Source organism: Choloepus didactylus, chromosome 6 (genome assembly GCF_015220235.1).
Source record: "Choloepus didactylus isolate mChoDid1 chromosome 6, mChoDid1.pri, whole genome shotgun sequence".
Taxonomy (NCBI): Eukaryota; Metazoa; Chordata; class Mammalia; order Pilosa; family Megalonychidae; genus Choloepus; species Choloepus didactylus.
Window position 1 is genome coordinate 122,618,848 of NC_051312.1, and position 18,648 is coordinate 122,637,495.

Here is an 18,648-nt window from a genome sequence, read left to right on the forward strand (position 1 = left end):
TGTAGTAGTAGACTAAGGGCCCTGACTCTAGTTCTCTCCCCTTGGCTTTCAGCTTTACCTGGTTTGCTGTCACATTTCCAACATAAAACATAAGTGGGCTGTAAATTATTTTCTTCTGTGGTATCATTATTCCACCCAAAATTCTACACATGCTTTAGATCCAGCAGAATTCTTTTTTTCATTTTATGAAACTGGCAGATTTATGGCCCTTTATAAAAAATTTATAGCCTTAGGGGAACTTTTTTTTTTTAATAGAAATTAAAAGCTTACCAAATAGTGCATGGTATAAAGTTGCAGTGTGTAAATTTTCTGGAAAATAAGCTGAAATTGTTATGATAATTAGCAGTCTTAAATTAGGTATGTCAGGTAGAGGATTTCCAACTTATATTCCTCCTGATATGTTACTTAAAATATATGTCATTTTAACCTATACAGGGGGTAATTTTCTCCCTTCATTTGTCTTTCCATTACTCTGGCCATACCATCATTGATCTGGCTTCCATACAAAACTGTTTCCTAGTCTGGATAACCCAAACTCAACCCCCACCCCCAACCCTGAGTAAACACCCAAAGTTGCCCCATATATGTCTATATCTATCTATCCATCCACACACACATCTGTACTATATACATACTTACACATACACCATATATACACACATACATACATACTGGCATCAAAGTTATGTATAAAAACAAACACTGTACTTGTCACCTCAAAATTTATTGCTAATACTTCATAAGAAAGTTCAATGTGGGAGAATTTGTTGACTAGAATTGTTTCTGTTTATGAAAGATGTATAGCATAGTCTTTAGTATCAGAGAAACAAGAGGTCCATTTTGTAAGTTGAAATTTGATCATAATTATTTATGACTAGAGAAAACTGTCCATAGTTTAATAACATAGAGAAATTCAAAGTTCTTATGGGATATTTCCACAACTTTTCTTTTTCCTTTTTCTGTAAGATATACCCACTTATCTCAAAGGACAGGAGACTTCATGTCAGTGAAATCTAATTATACCTTTTAAACTTGAAATTGTTATGGTATCCTCAGAAGACATCACTTCTCTTCTTTTCTCAAAACCTAACTGATGATATTTAAATCAGGAATTCTCATCTTTCCATAGGAGAAATTATCTGTTTATCATTCTCATTTAGTCTTATGAACTTAGGTCCAAAAGATATGATCTCTTTGGTTGGAGGAAGCTGACACTGCAAATCAGTAGTTCAGGAAGGAGGAGATTGGTGGTTGCAGAGATTGGTGCAACAGGCCTCAATTCTGGAGGAAAGAAAGTGCTGCCAAATTCAGGCTGTGCTTTCTCTTCTGGAAATGACTAGGTTTAACAGTGATAGGCTTATTGTGGTAACCTGCCACAGGCTTACTGTAATTAGGATCAGACATTTGGCTACCTCCACCATAATTCACATAATAATATATTATAAGGACATTGAAGATAATTTTTAAGAACTCTTATTTTGTATAACAAAGAAAATCCCTCAAACATATTTCATACTGAATGTATACCACTCAGAACAGATTCAAGTGAAATATTTAACATAGGCTATATATTATACGTAATGGAATTAGAGAATACCTTTCTCTGAAGAACATACATATTAACACCCTATAGATCATAATATGAGATTGCAAAGTAAAACAGATTCTTTCCAAATCATATTATTTTCAAAACAGTGGGCTGTCTAGAAGGATTAGTAAAGAAGAGGAGAAAAAGTGCCTTATAGTTTACTATTGCTGTCCTTCATATAAACAAGCCAAGAACACTGACACTGTGCAATCCACATGAAATTCTACGTAAAGTTACAGTTATTTATTTGATGGCTATGAAGCTGAACCACTCAAATTATTACTATGGTTTTAATGAGAAGTTGATAAGAGTTCCCAAATCAGACCAACAGATGATGACTGGCATCCATTTTCAAAACTTTTCTATTAGGCAGATCGGAAAATCAAGGTGCTCCCACTAAAAACCATTGGTCATTTGGGCAATAGCTAGCATATTTACATGTATTCTCTTAGAATTAGAGGGATCTCAACTGACTATGCAGTGCAAAATACTGATTTCCCATGATTTTATTTATAATGCAATACATATTTCAACCTAACTTGCTACTTCTTTTTAACTGCAACCTTAAAATTATTAGTTTTATATTGAAACCTTACTCTCTAGGAAAGATTAATTATGTGGTTATAAATTGCCTAGAATTCAGCAATTTTAACTGTTTAATGAAAATGAATTTAAAGCACTAGCTATACAGAATTGTTCTTATTGAGCAACGTAATTATTCATATTTACCTACTATGGCAATACTATAAAATGACTCCTAATGAAGTTTACTCATCAGACAGAAATAATGGCATTCCGTATAAAGGTTTCTATATCAATGAGATGTCCCAGTTTATCATCAAGTTTAATTAAAATATTATATCCTTGCAATTTAATTATCATACTTTACTATTAAAAAGCATTTATATATAGGTAACTAAATCTCCTTACCTTGTAAATATCCAAAAATCCACACTGGTGGTCAAATCTGGTGTACAGTTCATTCAGCATGCTGATCACTTGCATGGGAGTACACTGGGCACATATAGCGGTGAAGCCAACAATGTCTGAAAAGAGCATGGTGACATCGTCAAACTTTCTGGCCTGTACTTGCTGCCCTTGCCACAACTGCTGAGCTACGTCACCAGGGAAAATGGAATACAGTAGATCTACTGTTTTCTTTTTCTCTTCTTCCAGGGCCTGGTGAGTTCTTTCTAAAGTTGCCTTTAATTTATCCATCCTCTTCTTCAAGCCATCTTGGGCCTTTGCCTGCTCACCAACCAAAATGACATCTCGCGTGGCATCGTGGATAGGGATATCTGAGAGATGCAGCCCTCGGCCCATGAGTTCATCCAGCTTGTCCACACACGGAGACCCCAAAAATAAAATGGAATTTGATTCTGGGACGTGGATCATTTGTCCTTTTACTTCCATCACCTGCAAAATTAACATGGAATTCTGATTGTAGTTAATGTTATCTTGTGTAAAGGGGGGACAACAAATATTTTATTAGCTATACTGACATGATTTATAGCCAGTGTAAAATTCATGGTTCTAAATAGAAACAAATTTTAATGTGTACCAGTCAGTCAACCTTCTAAGACAATGATGAAATGGAAAGTGAGATCAAAGAGAAATGAAATAGGACATCATTTTCAAAATTCAACTGAAATTACTCTAAGGAATATCAAGAAACTGGATTATGGGCCAATTCAAAAATTTTCAATCTGCTTGATAATAATAGAATTAGGATAAGTCCATCTGCCAAAATAACTACATTTAACTGTCATTAAAACAACATTCCCTTTGGAAAATAAATGAATCAAAATCATTCGTTGGCCTTAGGTGAGTCATTTTTGATCTGGTTGTAGTCTTTTGAAAATCAAGCAGTCTCTGCGGATTGGTAGTGATTATTAGGTAAGTGGACAATTTACTCTGTCTTAAAACAAAATTTAAAGAGACATCATTAAGCCAGTATTATTGGAAAATAACTCTCAACCCAACTAGCATGTTCATATAAGTCAAAATTAAACCAAATAAATCAGGAGAGCAATAAAGGTATCCAGGTAATCAGATGAAGAATATGTATGAGTGTTTGAGTAATTTAAATCGCTTTCTCCTTTCTGTATCCTTTCACTGAATAATGTGGGCATTTATGGTGCCCTAAGAAACAATCAGAGGGGGTGAGCACCAGTTGGAAAGGAAAGATGATAGACTTAGAAATTACTATCCAAGTAGGTATTTAGGTTAGAGTAAGGTATTTCCACACACCTGGAGAGGAAGCTGGTTGTAATTACTTGGGAATAACAGCCTAGCCACTGACCAAGTGAGACTGTGCCTCAGCTTCATCTAGGTCAAAAGAACCTACCAGAGGGGAAGTGCTTGGTACATTTATTTTGCTTTATTCTTCATAGCATGAAGGCTGGTTGATGAAACTGGAGACATACAACAAATGCTAAGTAAACCATAGGGATTTTCATTTTTAAGCCTTCAAATAAGTTTTAACTTGTTTCCCCTGCACTTTTCACCAAGAACAGGTCTACATAAGGAAATTAAATTGAATCTTTGATAATATTATATTTTTTTATGAAATGAAATGTTCTCTTTATCTAAAATAAGCTTCTACTAAGGTTTAGCATTTTATCCTTTTATTCTTACTACTCTCATTTATTCAGTGAAAAATTTATTGTTTTCTCTTTACTAGTTACTGCTCTAAGTGGTAAGTTTAAAAAGATAAAATACAGTTCCCATTTCCAAAGATAACTGGGAAACCAAATCTATATAACCCAGAAAGTAAGGTAAAAAGTCACTTTCAATTCTGTACCCAAGGTGTGCTCTCAAAAGACTGCAGTCCATAGCTTCAGCATAAAGAAAATATTGTTCTATAAAATATTTCCAGATATCATATATATCCAAAATGATTTTTAGTATTTTAGTGGGGGGGGGGCGGTGGTATTAATGAAGTATATTTTACAACCCTTAGAATATTAAGGGTATAGTATATGGTCTCATTAATATGAACTAACCATAATGAGCAAACTCTGAGAATTAAATTTGAGAACACTTATTATCAGGAGATAGAAAAGGGGTAGAGATTAGGCATTTGATGCTTAAGGAGAACAGAATGTTTAACAAGATTGATTGTAAAGTTTCAGAAATGCATAGCACAATAGTGTAAGTATAATGAACAAAGCTGGTTGTGAGTATGGTTGAAAGAGGAAGGCTAGGAGCATATATGCACCAGAAGGAAAAATAGAGGATAAAAACTGTGACTGTATAATTTAGCGAAACCTAGAGTGGATAATGATGTGACTAATTGTACAAATATAAGTTTTTTCAAGAGCAAGAACAATTGAATGTCACCATTGCAAGATGTTAAAAATGGGATGACATATGGAAAAAATACAATTAATGCAGACTAGGGTGTGTAGTATCAGTAACATTGCAATATTCTTTCATTAATATTAACAAAGGCAACATACTAAAGCTAAAGGTCATTAAGGAGGATATAAGGGAGGGGTATGGGATTATTTTTTTCTTTTTTTTTTTTTTTCCTTCTTCTTTATTTGTGGAAGAAATGGAAATGTTCTCACATCAATTGTGGTGGTGAATGCATAATTATACCAGGAGCTATTGACTATTTACTTAGGATGGATTGTATGTTATGTGAATAAAACTGTTTAAAAAATAAACAAAGATACAAGTGCTAGAGAGAATGTGGAAAGAGAGGTATTACCTATTCACTGTTGGTAGGGAAGTAGAACAGTGAAGCCCTTCTGGAGGGCAGTATGGTGGTTCCACAGGAGGCTAAGTATAGGGTTTCCATATGATCCTGCAATCCTGTTGCTAGGTATATACTTGGAAGAACTGAAGCAGGGACACAAGTAGACAATTTCACACTGATGTTTATAGCAGCAGTATTCACGATTGCCGATGGATAGAGGTGGCCCCAGGGTCCATCGACTGATGAACAGAAGGGCGAACTATGGTGTATACATACAATGGAATATTGTGTGGCTACAGAAAGGAATGAAATCGTGAGGCATGCAACAAGGTGAATGATCCTTGAGGACGTTATGTTGAGCGAAATAAGCCAGAAACAAAAGGACAAATATTATATGGTCTCGCTAATATAAACTAACTATATTGAGCAAACTCAGAATTAAATTCAAAAGCATAGATTATCACGAGATAGAAAGGGGGCAGAGATTGGGCAATTGATGTTTGAGGAGTATAAAATGTTCAATAAGGCTCAATATAAAGGTTTGGAAATGAATAGCACAATACTTTAAGTGTAATTAACAAGGCGGAGTGTGAGTATGGTTGAAAGAGGAAGGTTAAAGTTGTGTTTGTCACCAGAAGGAAAGCTAGAGGATAAAAACTGGAAGTGTATTACTTAGAAATTGTGCCCAACTTGGGAATTAATGTAACCCTGGCAAATGTGTAAAGGTGGGACAGAACCAAACTTCTATTATGGTTGATGGCTGATGACTCCAATATAAATCAACTGTCAAATGTTTTTATTTCTGTAAATAGCTTCATTTAGAAAATGCTTATAAGAAAATTAGGGCCTAGATTGTAAGCTATTTCACCAGCCACATTTATTCCTGAGTTCTGTTATTTCTAAATTCTGAGATGCAGTGTACTTTGGGTATCTGTGTGACATCTCAGACTCAAGAGAGTTCTACAGTTCTGAAAGTCAGCATTACTCCATACAGAAACTGTATAAAAAGCTGAAAAAGAGATCAGACTTCAATTAGAGATATGAATGAAGCTGATCTGGTTAGGACTAAGGTATATCAGAATACAGGGTAAAGGATGATATTGTCTGTATTTTAAAACTTCAACTTTGGTGTGAGTCCAAGGAAAAGATGTTTAATTTGTCCAAAATTTAAATTTTCTATAGCACACTATCTAATTTAACATGTATGGTCAGCTTATTCAAACAACTTCATTACATAGAACCTAGAATAAAGAATGAAGTCTTGTTATTCTGTACAGGTTAATTTAATACCCTGATGCATTCCAGAGTATTCTGAGCAGTAAAAAAGTATTTGCAAAGTCACTTGAGGGACTGGAGAAAAAATGTGGAACTATTAAACTTCCCACCCAGGGAATTCCTGATACTCTTGCAAACATTAGGGACTTCCAATTTAATCCGCCAAGCCCTCAATCTTGAGGCTTGTTCTTATGAAACATTTTTCTTTATATAGTTATGCCTAAGAGTCACCCACAGAGAACCTCTTTTGTTGCTCAGATGTGGCCTCTCTCTCTCTCTCTCTGAGCCAAACTCTGCAAATAAATTCATGACCCTCTGCCTATGTGGGACATGACTCCAGGGATGAGCATGCCCCTGGCACTGTGGGATTAGAAAGCCTTCTTGACCAAAAGGGGGAAAAGAAATGAAACAAAATAAAGCTTCAGTGACCAAGAGATTTGAAATAGAGTTGAGAGGTCATTCTGGTGGTTACTCTTATGCAAGCTTTAGCCAGATATTGCAAATTGCCACAGTATGCCAAACCTCAACAGTATTCCTGAAAACCCTAAAAAATACTCTGGGCTCTATCTAAGATTCTATAAAAGTTTTACTTACTACGTTTATTTGCTCAGAAACTTAAAGCCTCCAGATTGTTCCTATGCAGATAAGCCCTGAAACCCAAAGGTACCAGTCTCTCCAAGAACATCAACCAGTTTCATTCCTCTACCCCATTACATTGACACCCCTTTTTGGCATGAAGAAATTAGAATAGTTATTGCCCAGATATCCCTGAAGATTGAGAGAATGATTAAATGAGATGGAGGAGTTATAACTGAGAAGTTAGGATTTAACAAATGATTATGACTACTGACTCATTATACAGATATTTCTTTTTAGTTTCTTGGGTATTAGAACAGCCAGAAGAAAATACCTGAAATTGTTGCATTTTAATCCATAACCTTAATCTTTGATAATGATGGTATAAATATATAGCTTTTATCTCGTGACCATGTGATTGTAAAAAACCTTGTAACTGATGCAAGCATCTAGTGTATGGTTAGTTGAATAATAAAATAAGGACATATATGGGAAAAGAAAGAAAAAAGAAAAAATATATAAATTAAATCATTTTAAAAAGAGGCTTGATTGGGTCTCTGAAAGCTTGGCTCCAGTTGTTCATACTGTTATATATTAAATAGTCATAACTCTGCATTTTTCTGTTTAACAATGTCTTTTATTATTGGGTGTTACTAATATTGCCTGAAATAGGCATCTGTATGACACTTGCAGGAATGGATTTTAAATGATACTGTCTCCACAAAACTTGTCAAAAAACAACAAATTCTATGCTATATATTTAAACATTGAATAAAAAAAAGAATATTGAGGGCACAGTAAAGAAGATACACATCATACAAAATTCCATATTTAAAAATTGTCTACAAATTTTTTTCTAAAGACTAACATAAAAGCAAAAACCTGATAAGCTCTGTAGATCTAATTGGATTTTTAAATGGCAGTAACAAACTTCTAAAGTTGATGGGTTTAAACTTCTATCTGTTGTCTCTTTCTCTAGTCTCTTCCACATTTTTTCTTCTCCATCTTTCTTTTCTCCTCCCTTTTCCCCTTTCCCTTTTGAGCTTATAATTTTTTCACCTCCCCTTTTAATTTGGTCTTTATTTCTCCTTCTGCCTGTCCTTCTCACTCCTCACTTGTATTCCACTGCCCACATTTTCCCTATTAGTTTCTCCTATCTCTTTTCTTCCTAGTATCAACTTCCACATTTCCCATCTCAAAAAATCTTTTCCATTTTTGCCTTTGACTCCATATCTCTATTTTAAATACAGAATTATGTGGCTGTATGCATACATGATATTATAGTTTATTATTTTCTACATGAAATGTGTCATTTTATATTTATAAGGAAGCTGAGTTGAGTATTTTATATTCCTGTCTCAAAAAGCAATAAATATGTTTTTTACTTATATATGATCTTTAGTTGATTCCAAGTCAACAGACCCTCAGGGAAAACATAATTGCTTACCTCCTACAATACACATAAACAAAAACAAAGTAAATAACTTTCTTTTTTATGTTTTTATTCAAAAATGGATTTTTTCCTTAAGAAATGGGCAAATTCAATTGGAGCAACTGTATTATCAACATAAATGCATTTTTATTTTAATTGGGAAATAAATTCTTCTTGAATTGCTTTTGTTTTATTATAAATTCAGAAATTTACCATGCTCTGTACATATGAATTTACTCTGAATTTAGCACTATGCAAAATTATTATTGGAATTATATCTTTTTAATGTACAGAAAACAGAATTTTAAAAAACTTAAAATAGAAGCATTAATTGAATACTAAATTATATTAAAGTTTCATATAGGCATGGAAAAAATAAATCATCTTTCACAAACTGGTAAGCATAAGAAAGGGGAATATTTAATTCTAATAAACGGTTAAAAGTCATCCTGTCACAAATCTTGGTTACTAGGTTATATTAAATAAACTACTTGTGTTATTGCGTATTTTATTCCTAGAAATTTCTATGAAAATACTGATCACTGTAATCAATAAGATAATTGGAAATTGAGTATATCCAAGTCATATAATCATACACTACACATATTTATATTTTTACATAAGCTAAACATGCAGTAATCCATGCTTTCATGGAGCTTCAAGTTTTATTGAGCTAATCATTTGAGGCAGTATCACATAACGGTTAGCAAAGGAGGATTTGGAAGAAGACAGACATGGATTTTAATTCCAGTTCTCCTGACACCTACACATCCTAACTCAGTTTCCTTATCTCTCAAGAGGAGATGCTGATGCTGAAGCCAGAAATTAAAGGACAAATAGTGTAAGTCCTCACTAATATAAATTAAGTATAATGCGCAAATGCTGAGAATTGAATTCCAGAGCACAGGTTATCAGGGGATAGAACATTGGCATAGACTGGGCAATCGATGATGCAGGAGTACAGAATGTTCAATAAGGCTTATGGAAAAGGTCCCTAGATTGTAAGCTCTTACAGCAGTCACATCTATACCTGACTATTAACTGTTATTTAAGAGATGTTTATTTGGTACAAAATTTATATTCTCTGTAGCACACTATATAATTTAACCTGTCTGGTTGGTTTATTTGAACAATTAATTATATGGAACCTAAAATAGGGAATGAGAGCTTGTTATTCCATACAGGTTAATGTAATACCCCAATACATGTCAAAGTATTTTAGCCAGAAAAAAAAAAAAAAACAACGCAAAATCCCCTTCAGAGACTGGGGGGAAAGTGGAAATATTAAACTCCCCCACCTGGGGAATTTCTGATATTTTCTCAAGCATTCGGGACTCTCAATAAGCCAAGCCCTCAATCTTGAGGCCTGCCCTTATGAAACTTATTCCTGCAAATGAGAAGCCTACTTATAATTATGCCTAAGAGTCACCCCCAGATAATTTCTTTTATTGCTCAGATGTGACCCCCTCCCCCAGCCAAACTCTGCTAATAAACTCACTGTCCTCCCCTCTACATGGCACATGACTGCCAGGGGAGAAACACAGGACATGATGCCCAGGAATGAGCCTGGACCTGGCATTGTCAGATTGTGAAAATCTTCTTGGACCAAAAGGGGGAAAAGAAATGAAACAAAATAAAATTTCAGTGGCTAAGAGATTTCAAATAGAAGTCATTCTGGAGATTATTCTTATGCATTATTTAAATAGTTTTTAGTTTCTAGTATATTAGTATAGCTAGAAGGAAAATACATGAATCTGTCGAACCATAATCCAGTAGACTTGATTCTTAATGATGATTGCATAACTATATTGCTTTTATTGTGGGACCATGTGATTGTGAAAACCTGGTGACTGTACTCCCTTTGTCCAGTGTACAGGCAAATAAAGACAAAAAATTTATAAAATAATAGAGGGGATAAGGGATGTTTTGGTTGTTCTTTTTTTTATTTCTTTATTTTGGAGTAATGAAAATGTTCTAAAATTGGTTGTGGCAACGAATGCACAACTATATGATGATACTGTGAGCTACTGATTTTGTACTTTGGATGGATTTTACAGTTGAAAATATCTCAATAAAACTGTGTTTTAAAAAAAAGAGACTTGCTAAGGATACACTGCTAATAAACAATGGAATCAGGATAAAATCCAAGGTGGATTGACTCAAGATGTTATGTTCTTAAAAACCAAAGAAGCATATGGGTGGGGTTGGGAATAAAAATTCTGAATATGAATCAATGCCATAGCAAAACAGCCTTAATCAGACCTTCACAACAGCTAACTGAAATAAGGTAAATTGTTAAAAATGTCAAAGTAGCAGTTTCCATGCCTATGCACTCAAATTCAATTCAGTAAAAAGTGATTTCAGGTCTTTCAGATATCATGGATATAAGCAATGAAAACATAGACAGAATGATACACTCGGTGTTTCAAGAGTTAAATTTGTATCCACTTTTGATCTCAAAGAGTAACTTTCATTTTGGAACAACTGGCTCTAGCAAAAATGCTTGGAGTCAACAAGCTGGGAAGTCTCTATATCCCTATATTCCTGAAATTCTCCCCCCTATCCTGCCTGTGCCTCCTACCCGCCACCCAGAGGCACTGCATGGCTGGAGCCACCATCATGGGGATCCCACTATACTAAGTGGCCAGCCAGGAAGTACCCTTTATCAGCTGGACTGGAGAACCTCCCCCACCCTTGACAGCATATGGATACTGGCCAAAAAAAGCTCATTCTCCCTCAAGCATCAGTGGGAGCCCCAGGGGCATGAGAAAAAAGAAGCAGGCAGTAGCAGTACATGAGCTCTGAAAAATTACATTGTCATTGCAATCACAGTGCAACAAAGTAGTCTAGGACTTGTGTTCCAAACTTAAATATGGTGACTTCTTGCTAAAATAAATAATTGAAATAGACCTCGGGGTCTCCTAACATAATAGCTAAATTATCCATGATACAATTTTTAAAAGATCATCATAACAAGAAACTGTAAAAATCAAAACTAGAACAAGAAAAAAAAAAATCAACTGATGCCAACAGTGAAATGAATCAGATATAGGAATCATCCATCAAGAATTTTAAAGAAGCCATCACAAAATGCTTCAACAAACAACTGTAAACTTTTTTGAAAATAAGAAAAATTTGAAAATCTCAGGAAAGGAATAGAAGTTATACAAAAGAACCAAATGGAAATTATAGGAGTGAAAAGTATGATGACAGAAATAGAAAACTTGCTGAATGGGCTCAAATATAGAATGGTGATGACAGAGGCTAGAATCAGTGAACTTGAAGACAGATCAGTAGAATTTACCCAATCTGAAAAAAAAGAGAAAAAATAGACTGGGGGAAAAGAAAAAAAAAAAAAGAACAGAGCCTCCAAGATGTGTGGGACAATAACAACAGATAACAGATCCAGTTTTCAAATCATGCGATTCCCTAAAGAAGAGGGAGTAGAGTTGAAAGGATTTTTGAAGAAATAATGGCTGAAATGTCCCAAATTTGGTGATGGACATAAACACAGTTTCAACAAACTATGTAAATCTCCGAAAGGATAAAGCCAAAGAAATCTGAAAGATACACAATAATTAAACTTCTGAGAATAAAATACAAAGAAAAAATTTTGAAAGCAGCCAGAGAGAAAAGATGTTCCTATAGGGGAACAGCAATTTGATTGACAGCTGATTTATGATCTGAATCCATAGAGGCCAGAGGAGGTGGCATGTTATTTTTCAGGTGTTGAAAGAAAAGAACTGTCACCATGAATTCTACATCCAGCAAAACTACCCCTCAGGGATGAAGGGGAAAGAAAGATATTGGCAGACAACAGAAAACTCAAAATCTTTATGCTAGCAGGAACCCCTATGGATGGGTAAAGGAATCTCTTCAAACAGAAAACAAATGTTGAGGGAGGGAATCTTTAAGCATCAAGAAGGAAAAATAGAACAATGGAAAAAGTCACATTATGGGTAAATATAATAGATTATACTTCTCCCCATGAATTGCCTTAATCATGTGTGATGGTTGAAACAAAAATTATAACACCATCTGATACTCATGACACACACAGTGGTAAAATGTTGATTCCCATTTGTAGATGTGTATACATATGTATATTATTATATCCAGAGATACCACTAGAAAACTATACAAGTGATACACCCTGAAGAACTATAAATAATCAAGGTAGAATCTTTAAAAAAGAAGGTTCAAGTATCCCACAGCAAGGCAACAAAAAAGAAATCCAGGAAGGATAACCACAAGACACAAACAGAGAGGAAATAATACAATGAATATTTAAGACCTAACATATCAAAAATTATCTTAAATATACATGGTCTAAATATATAATTAAAAGGCAGAGATAGGAAGAGTGGATTAAAAAAATAACCTAACTATATGCTGTCTACAAGAAACTCACTTCAAATTTAGTGACATAGGTAGGCTGAAAATAAAGGATAGAAAGATTTGTGTCTTGCAAACATTAATTTTAAAAAAGCAGGAGTGGATGTCATATTAATATCAGATAAAGTAGTCTCTGGAGCAAATAAAGTTATGAGACAAAGAAGGACATTACATAATGATTTAAAAAGTGTACACACTGAAAGAGGTTCAAAATACATGAAGTAAAAGTTGATAAAGTGTGTTAGAAATTGTAGAAAGTGTAATGTGTGCATCAAACCAACATGAACCATAAGCAGATAGCTGCCCTGCACGTTAGCAGGTGCCGGTCTGACTACAAGGGAGTAAGGACCAAAGATACGTCTAACAAAGGAAGTCACTGAAGCTTAACAGAGTGCTGGGGGGGAGGGGTGGGGGGTTCGCTAATAATTAACAGACCACCTGTACCTCCACTGGGGGCTACACTCCCCCTCTGTGGATGTGCTGGTGAAAATAAGATAAGGAAGGGCTAATTCCTTAGGACGATCACAAGACTTCCCTGAGACATGCAGCAAAGCACTTTTACTCCTGGATAATTTGCCATAAATACTAGCCCGGGTCTCAGGGAAGGTCAGAGGTCTCAGCTAGGCGGGGACGCTCTGCCTGGGACCGTGTGCCAACCAGGACTCTGATCGGCTGAAGACCTGGGACTTCCCCAGCCAGTAGTCTCAGATATGAGGGCTTTCCCTGGTTTGGTGAGTTAGTTTTTCTCTTCCTTTCCTTTATCTGCTGGACAGACCATTTTACTTTCAACTATTGTATCATTAATAATAAATGTTTGTAGTCTTGTAATTCAATAAATTTTCTGTGAAGTTATACTATATCAGTTTGTGTCTCTTCCTTCCTCCCATGATTTGCTTAGCACAACATAGAGCTAAACGGAGAAACAGACAAATCCACAGTTATAGTAGGGGGCTTCAACTTCCCCTGATCAGCAACTGATAGAACTGCTAGAGAGAAAATAAGAAGGATTATAGATCTGAAAAACACAAAATCAATCAACAGGATCTGACACAGACACGCGAACACACACTTACATATACATATAAAATACTCTACCCAACAACAGTGAAATGCATATTTTTTTCACGAGCTCACAGAACATCATCTAGCTAGACCATATCCAGGGCCCTAAAAAAGTAAAACAAAATTTAAAAACTGAAATTATAAAATATTTCCTTACTGTAACAGAAACAAATTAGAAATCAAAAACCAAAAGACAATGGAAGATCTCTACAAATGTGAAAATTAAACTCCACCCCCCTCCTAACTATTCTTTAGGTCAAAGGAATTTTTGAAGGAAATTTAAAAATGCTTGGAACTAAATGAAAATGAAAATACAATGTATTCAGACAAGCAAGATACAGCTAAAACAGAGTTGAAGAGAAATCTGTAGCATTAAGGCTCATATTAGAAAAGAGGAAAGGTACCAAATCGATAATCTAAGTTCTTACTTTAGGTAACTAAAAAAAGAAGAGCAAAATAAACCTAAAGCAAGCATAAAGAAGGTAATAAGAGCAGATATTAATGAAATTGAAAACAGGAAAACAATAGAGAAAAAAATTATTGAAAAGAAAAAGCTGGTTCTTCAAAAAAAAAAAATCAGTAAAACTGATAAAACTCTAGCAAGGCTGGTAAAAATAAAAAAGACACAGATAACCAATATCAGGAATTAAACAGCATATCACTACAGATAGCAAAGCTATTAAAAGGATAACAAACGGAAATTAGAAAGTTTAGATGAAATGAACCAATTTCTTGAAAATGAAAAACTCCCAAAACTAAAAGAAAATGAAATAGATCATCTGAATAGTACTATAACCATGCAAGAGATTGAATTCATAATTAAAAAGTTCCTGAAAAAGAAATCTCCAGGCTCCAATGGTTTCACTGGAGAAATATGCCAAACATTTAAAGAAGAATTAACATCAATTTTACACAATCTCTCAGAAAACACAGGAAAAGGGAATATTATTGGTCTTATTCTATGAGACCAGTATTACACTGATACCAAAACCAGACAATGACAGGACAAAACAAACAAACCCAGAAAAAAAGGGAAACTACAGATCAATATCTCTCATACACTTAGATGCAAAAATATTAGCAAATAAAATGTTTAAAATGCATAAAAGTGATTATACATGAAAAATTAGAATTTCCTTCATTTGGAAAGAATAATAACCCCTCCAAAGATGTCCATATCCTCGTCTTTGGAAAGTGATCATATTATGTTACACGGCAAGGGAGAATTGCAGTTGCAGGTGGAATCAAGGTTCTTCATAAACTGACCTTGAGATGGGAGATTATCCTGGATTGTCTGGGTGGGCCCAATTTAGTCACAAACATCCTATTAAATACAAGAGGGAGGCAAAAGAGTCAGAGAAGATGTGGCAACAGAATCAGAGTTGGAATGATGTGATCGCTGGAAGCAGGCCTTGAGCTAAGGAACAGATTTCAGAAGCTGGAAATGACAAGGAAATGGATTCTCTCTCAGAACCCTCGGAAGGAATGCAGTCTTACTGATACTTTGATTTTAGCCTGCCAAGACCCAGTTTGAACTCCTGACCTCTACAATAGTAAGATAATAATCTTTTGTGTGGTAATCTGTTACAGCAGCAATAGAAAACATATTCCAGATATGCAACACGTTTTCAAGTTTTGAAAATCAACTAATCTACTAAATGAACAGGCTGGAGAAATAAATCATAGGATCATATCAATTGAAAGAGGAAAAGCATTCGACAATATCCAATAACTAGTGATGACAAAAACTCTCAGCAAGTTAGAAATATAGAACTATCTGATAAAGAGCATCAACAAAAAACCTACAGCTAACATCATACTTAATGGTGAAATGAGTATGAATAACTTCCTCTAAGATCAAGAACAAGGCAGTGTCATCATTCATATTCAACATGGTACTGAAGTTCTTGCCACTGCAATTAGTCAAGAAAATAAATAAAATGCATACAGATGGAAAAGGGAGAAATATAACTGCCCCATTTGAAGACAACATGGTTGTCCATGTAGAAAATCCCAAGAATCTACAAAAACTATTCTAGAATTAATAAGTGAGTTCAGCCAGTTCCAGGATATAAGATCACCGTGCAAAAATAAATTACATTTTCATATACTAACAATAAACAAGTAGAAACCAAAATTAAAAACATAACATTTACAATCACTTCAAAGTAAATGAAATACATGTGTAAACTTAACAAAACCTGTCCAGGAACTGTATAATAAAAATGCCAAAATGTTGATGAAAGAAATCAAAGAAGACCTAAATAAATTGAGGGATGCACAGTGTTCATGAATTAAAAGACGCTACACAGAAAAGAGTAAACCACCCCTCAATGATTTACAAATTTAAAACAATTTAACCATCTCAGCCAGATGTTTTGAAGGTATAGACATTATTCTTCGAAAATTTGTATGGAACAGCAAATGTGATGGTTAAGTTTATCTGTCACCTTGCCCAGGTTATGGTGTCCAGTTGTTTGGTCAAGCAAGCACTGGCCTGTTACTGTGAGGATATTTTGGAAATATATATATCTGAATGTTTGTTAAAAGTGGAAATGTTAGGTTATATATATAGTAATAGAACAAAATTTCTTTTAAAAAATCCATGGAACCTCACTACACAGTGACCCCTAAGTTAAACTAGTGACTACAGTTAAAATGTGCTTTTATCAATTGTAACAAATGTACCACACCAATGCAAGGTGTTAATAATAGGGTGGTATATAGGAATCCTGGATTTTTATGCATGGTAGTTCTGTAAACCCACTACTTCTCTAATAAAGAAAAAAAAATCATCAGTAAGTTGATTGCAGCTATGACTGATTACATCTACAATCAACTGATGTAGATGAGAACAATGAGAGAAGTCTCATTCAATCAGCTGAAGGCCTTAAAAGGAGAAGTGATGATTTCAGCAGTCAGAAGGGAAAGTTTCCATCTCTACTTCAGCGAGCCACATTCTTCTGGGGAATTCATCGAAAACTTTCATCATAACAGTTCCCAACTTGCAGCCTACTCTATGGAATTTGGACTTGCCCATCCGTACAGTTGCATGAGCCAATTTCTATTTTAAAAACTTGTAACATATATATATATATATATATATATATATATATATATATATAAAATAAAATCTTGTCAGTTGTTTCCCTAGAGAACTCTAATACATCAAAGTATCTAGACTAAGTAAATTAATTTTGAAAAAGCATAAAGTAGAAGAAATCACTCTACCCAAAGTTAATTTCATAAGTTAACTTATTATAATTACAGTAATCAGGACTGTGTAGTATTCATAAAGCAGTAGACATATAGACCAATGGAACAGAATAGAGAAACCAGAAATAGCCCCACACAAATAGGCTCAACTTATTTTTGATAACGGTATAAAAGTAATTCATTTGAGAGAGGATAGCCTTTTCAAGAAATGGTGCTGGAGTAATTGTACATCCATAAACAGAAACATGAACCAAATCCTCAAACCATAAAAAAAATTTACTCAAAATGGATCACATAATTAAAGGTAAAAAAAAAAAAACCTTGCAGAAACAAATATGGGAGAAAACCTTTGGGATCCAGGGCTAAAGTTCTTAAGATATTACCATAGGCAAAACCATAAATGGAAAAATTGATAAGTTGGTCATAATCAAATTTAAAACTTTTGCTCTGTGAAAGATACAGTAAAGAGTATGAAACCAGAGTCTACAGAAAAAACATATATCCAACAAAGGGTTAGTATCTAGATTATATAAAGAACTCTCAAAAGTAAAAAAATAAAACAAAAAAAAGAACTAAGCAGTCTAATTACAAAATGGGCAGAATATGTTTCACTGAAGAAGATATATACAGATGTCAAATAGGCACATGCGAAGATGTTCAACACCACCAGCCATTAGAAATGCAAATTAAGACCACATGAGGTATCAATATACACCTATCAGAATGGCTACAATAAAAAAAAAGTGACTTTACCAAATGCAAAGAAACTGGATCACATATACACTACTGGTGGAATTGTAAAATGGTACAGCCACACCACAAAACAATTTCTTATAACACTAAACAGCCAACTACCAGGCAACCTAGCAATTGCACTTCTGCACATTTATCCCGAGAAATAAAAACTTTTGTTCATAAGAAAACTCATACATTTACAGCAGCTTTATTCACAATAACCAAAAGTTGGAAACAACCCAGATTTCCTTCAGTGGGTGAATGGTGAAGCCAAACTATGGCACATGCATATAATAAACTACTACTATTCAGCAATAAAAAGGAACAAACTATTGATACAGGCAAAATCTTAGATAAATGTACAGGGAATTATACGAATGCAAAAGAGAATCCCAAAGGTTACACACTATGTATAGGTGTTTATATGTATGTGTATGTATACATACATACACACCTAACAACTTTGAAATGGTTGTGGTACGGAAGGGTGGGGTGGGTGTTAGTGAAGATGGCAATAAAAAAGGCAACAGGAGAGATCCTTTGGGTTTGTAATGAGACTGTTTTGTTTCTGTACTGTATCAATGTCAATGTCAATATCCTGGCTTGTACTATCGTTTTACAAGATTTTACTATTGGGGAAATGGGATAAAGAATCTATAGGGCCTG

The 18,648-nt window shown here is 34.4% G+C and overlaps 1 protein-coding gene across 2 annotated transcripts in view; it reads right to left on the reverse strand.

The window, feature by feature from the left end:
* Positions 1 to 18,648, reverse strand: part of GUCY1A2 (guanylate cyclase 1 soluble subunit alpha 2) — a 332,369-nt gene that overhangs the window by 133,253 nt on the left and 180,468 nt on the right. For both annotated transcript variants that reach the window (XM_037841307.1, XM_037841308.1), the window contains exon 5: positions 2,519 to 3,004. In XM_037841307.1, coding sequence (XP_037697235.1) covers positions 2,519 to 3,004 — 486 coding nt within the window. The remainder of the gene's footprint in view (positions 1 to 2,518; positions 3,005 to 18,648) is intronic.